Genomic DNA, 4,645 nt, shown 5'->3' on the forward strand with positions numbered 1-4,645 from the left:
GCAAAATGGTGTATTTTACATGCCACCTGCACAGGAGCCAGTCCAGCGGCACTGGCAACAATCTCGCTCGAATGTCTTTACACATGCCATGGGCACAAGTGCCAGAAAGGCGACGCTGGGCACAGGTGCCATCACGATTTCGCTTTCGCTTGCCCCAACAGGTCTTCGCAAGCAAAGTTTTGTTCCAATGAAGGAGACGACGTTGGCATGGGTGCCAGTCATCGAATTTGAAAAAAATATGATGATTCTGACTGGTATGTTTTTGATTATGGACCTGTTTAATTTTAAATGAGTTATGGTTAACACACAATAGCTAGCATCAATGGCGGCATCTGTCTTTTCACTACTCATGCCTATTGGTGGTGATGGGTGTGCTAAACCACAACAACTACTACCAAAAGCCCCTATTGTCTCTATACAACACAATCTCTTGTGCAGCTTTGTGACTTCACCTAACTTAAATTTTTTTTTTTTTCTTTCCTACAGCAATGGGGCCCTTACCATGGACCATTAATGCTGAGATTTATCCATTATGGGCACGCAGCACAGGAAATGGTTTGGCAGCTGCCACCTGCTGGTTATGCAATCTAATTAATTCTGTATCGTTTTTATCCCTCAGTGAAGCCATCAACAGCTACGGTAAGTCAATATCAATCAAACCACTTTATTCATTACACTTTATGCATTACTCAATATGTTACTATTTAGGGCGGTGAAGGCAGTGAGCTGGCAGAATTGTTAGCACGCCAGCCAAAATGATTAATGGCATTTCATGTCTTTATGGTCTGAGTTCAAATTCTGCTGAGGTTGACTTTGCCTTTTATCCTTTCGGGGTCGATGAAAAAAGTACCAGTCACGCACTGGAGTCGATATAATCGACTAGTTCCTCCCCCCAAATTTCAGGCCTTGTGCCTATACTAGAAAGGATTATTATTATTATTATTATTATTATTATTATTATTTATTATTGTTGTTGTTGTTGTAATGAGCTGACAGAATCATTAGCACTCTGGGCAAAATGCTCGGCAACATTTTGACCGTCTATGTTCTGAGGAATAGATTTTATCAATTCCAAAAAGATGAATGGTAAAATCACCCTCGGTGGGATTTGAACTCAAAATGTAAAGAAGAACAAAACGCTAAGTAAGCATTTTGTCTGGTGTGCTAATGATTCTGCTAGCTTGCCACCTATTTGAGAAGAATAGATGATCTTAGTAACCGAGCCTTTTTCTAATCAACCAGATGGTCCATTTCCTTAGCGTATTCTGGCGCCACATGAAAAGCAGTCAGTCCACTTTGTAAGGTGGTTAGTGTTAGGAAGGGCATCCTACCATAAAAACCTTACTGAAACAGACAGTGAAGCCTAGTACAGTTTTCTCCTGTCAAACTAGCTCCTGTCAAACTAGCTCCTGTCAAACCGTCCAACCCATGCTAGCAGGGAAAATGGACTTTAAATAATGTTGATAATAATGAGGTTGTTATTGATCATGACGATGACAGTGACAACCATGACAATGACGACAATTCTGTCATGTTAATGTGTCAAATGTCATTGACCGTCTTCAGCCTTGGTCTGTGTGTCATGTTTTGTAAAAATGGCATCAACTGCTGTCTCTGCACCAACTTACATGTATCAGATATCATATATTTTTAAACTGTTCAAAGCCTTTTTATTTTTTTTATTCTTCTTGGTTAAAGAAAATATGTAAGTCAGTGTTTATAGGCAGTTCTGTTTGTTTGAGTCTATTACAGTTTAAAGTGGGTAGCCAAGGGGTGGGTAGAAGATGGCCTCAAGAGATGTGATGCAATGTTTGGAATTTTTGTCTGCGTATGTTTGGTGAGTTGTATAAGTATAGCATATATTATGCACACACACACGTGTGTATGTATGTATATATATATGTGTGTTTGTATATGTATATATCCATCTATTGGTGGAGGCGCAATGGCCCAGTGGTTAGGGCAGCGGACTCGCGGTCATAGGATCGCGGTTTCGATTCCCAGACCGGGCGTTGTGAGTGTTTATTGAGCGAAAACACCTAAAGCTCCACGAGGCTCTGGCAGGGGATGGTGGCGAACCCTGCTGTACTCTTTCCCCACAACTTTCTCTCACTCTTACTTCCTGTTTCTGTTGTACCTGTATTTCAAAGGGCCAGCCTTGTCACACTCTATATCATGCTGAATATCCCCGAGAACTACGTTAAGGGCACACGTGTCTGTGGAGTGCTCAGCCACTTGCATGTTAATTTCACGAGCAGGCTGTTCCGTTGATCAGATCAACTGGAACCCTTGACGTCGTAAGCGACGGAGTGCCAACAAGTACACCAATCCCAGCCAAAAAGTGCTGAGATCTTCAAGCGCCACCATTAGCCACAATGATATACTAAAAATTCTTCGTTGTATCCTCGGCTTGAGTGGGTGCGCACGACCCCCTCTTGGCACCAGACCCAATTTGAACAAATACGTCTCTTTGGCTTAAAACTGGTCCTGCTGCCACCCTACCATCACTGAATAAGGAGGCTGTTTAAGTTTTTTTTTTTTTTTTAATTAGTTTTGTCTGTTTAATACTTTTAAAGGAATTCATCATTATTTTTTATGAATATTACAAAATATTCAATTTGCTAAACGCTGAATAAACATTGGATCAGACACATTATTCTTGTGTATGCATACGTATAATAAGAACCTATATGGAGAGCTGAACAGCTGAGGGTCTTCAAAGAAGAAACTCCCCCTCCATGCAAATGTTTCAATCCTTAATTCCTTATACTCTAAGCGGACCAGATTGCATCCAGGCCAAGATTCCTGGATTTCCTTGTGTTGCCACATTCTGTGTTACTGTCTGCGTTGAGACTTTCTTGGGTGGAAGACACCAGTTGAGTGCACAGTAAATTATGTCTTTTGAAATTCTCTTCCGTTCCTCTTTGACCAGATCCAATTGGAATTCTCAGCTGCTTCTGCCAGTACCTTATTACCATAATGTACACAAGAGTGATAAACTTTACACAAAATACACCACTCTACTTTATATTAATACATAAGTATATTCAATACATTCAACAACATTATTATCATCATCATCATCATCATCCTCACCATCATCATTATCACTACTGCAAGCCATTTTATTGGTATCATACAATTCATATTTGATTACAGCAGCAATATCAGACAACTACAGACATGTTTCAGTATTGTTGTGACCTCATCAGCACAGTATAGACACTATCAGACTTGTCAAAATAGTGATGGGAGAATCACTGAGTAACTGTACGAGACTGTATTCTGGTCGGTGTAGAAAAACAGAATTGTTTAGAAAATAATTCAATTAAAACCTTGAGAGTAACAATTCATATTTGTTGTGTGCGTGTGTGTGTGCGTGCGTGTTTCATGTTTGTCTGTTTTCAATCTCTTGTACACATTTTTATTTTTGTTTACTTTTTCCAGGTGTGTTTTATCTACTGAGTTCCATGGCGGTCACAGGAGCATTGTTTTGTTACTGTCTCTTACCAGAAACCAAAGGAAAATCACTTGAAGCGATTGAAATTTTATTTATGAAAGACAGAAAGAAGTTAGGCAATGATGAGCAGCAGGATTTAAAGGATCAATATTGATTTCTCTGTCATTATATTCTTAGCCATCACCCATCTGTCTATCTATTTTAACCATCTACCCATCTATCTTTCTTATCCACCTACCCATCTACCTATCTATTTTAGCCATCTGCCTGTGTACCAATCTACACATATGTCAATTTATACAGTTATCTCATTAGCTGATTCACTGCTTGTACAAGCTAATTATGTCCTTCTATCCACTCCAATCTACTCTCCTCTTAATTGTATTACCTATCTCACCTGATTAGATCTCCATTCACATTCTTTATCAACTCAGTCTTATATATCCAATCAATCTCCACTCCCATCATCTATCAATTTAGTTCAACAATAAGTCAATCTCCACTGTTATCCTCAATCAACTTAGTTCAACTTCAATCAGTGTCAATCCATTTCATTTGTTTCCAAATTATCATTTGTTTCCAAATTGTTATTTTGTTTCCAAATTGTTATTTTGTTTTAATTGTTATCCTGCTCCTCACAACAGAAATATTAGCAAGAAAGAATTTGTTTTTTACAAATAAAAAAATTGAAAAAGTGGGGAAATACTAAAATATCTTATTTTTCTTTTCTCTATTCCTGCTGTCATTATATTTACCCATTGTTCTTCTTAAAAAGATAAGATATCTACAAGTTACAGTCATTCGAGTCTATCCAACGAACCTCCTCAACTCCTTTTCCAAAATATGGTAACTTCTGCCAATGTCAGAGATAATATTTCTCCCAAACTTTCGAGGAATTTCAAATGAGAATCACGGAAATATTTTTCTTTTTTCCCTTTTTGTTTTTTTGGGTTTTTTTTTTGTTGTTGTTAAATTGTATGTTTTGAGTTTCTTGAGAAAAGTTTTCGCAAATTTTTTCCGGGGAGTGATGCTTCAAAATAATTATAAATAAATAGCTAATTACTTATAGTAATTAACTTTAAGAACATTTCATTTGTTTTTGAGTCATTGAGAATTGGGGTGGGGTTGTTTTTTTTTGTTTGTTTTTTTAAGTAAAAGAAAAAAGGTAATAAAAAAAAAAGTGGG

The 4,645-nt window shown here is 37.7% G+C and overlaps 1 protein-coding gene across 1 annotated transcript; it reads left to right on the plus strand.

The window, feature by feature from the left end:
• Positions 1 to 460: 460 nt before the first annotated feature.
• LOC106877857 (proton myo-inositol cotransporter-like) lies at positions 461 to 4,547 on the plus strand. Its single transcript, XM_014926891.2, has 2 exons — positions 461 to 639; positions 3,448 to 4,547. The coding sequence occupies exons 1-2, from the start codon at positions 489 to 491 to the stop codon at positions 3,612 to 3,614; spliced, it is 318 nt and encodes a 105-aa protein (XP_014782377.1). The 5' UTR covers positions 461 to 488; the 3' UTR covers positions 3,615 to 4,547.
• Positions 4,548 to 4,645: the final 98 nt, after the last annotated feature.

Source organism: Octopus bimaculoides, chromosome 24 (assembly GCF_001194135.2).
Source record: "Octopus bimaculoides isolate UCB-OBI-ISO-001 chromosome 24, ASM119413v2, whole genome shotgun sequence".
In the NCBI taxonomy this organism is placed as follows: Eukaryota; Metazoa; Mollusca; class Cephalopoda; order Octopoda; family Octopodidae; genus Octopus; species Octopus bimaculoides.

Bases quoted from the DNA above. Each gene is read 5' to 3' on its own strand.
- LOC106877857 (XM_014926891.2), top strand. From the start codon at position 489: ATGGGGCCCTTACCATGGACCATTAATGCTGAGATTTATCCATTATGG. The intron at 640-3,447 runs GTAAGTCAATAT...TACTTTTTCCAG, and splicing joins TGAAGCCATCAACAGCTACG to GTGTGTTTTATCTACTGAGT.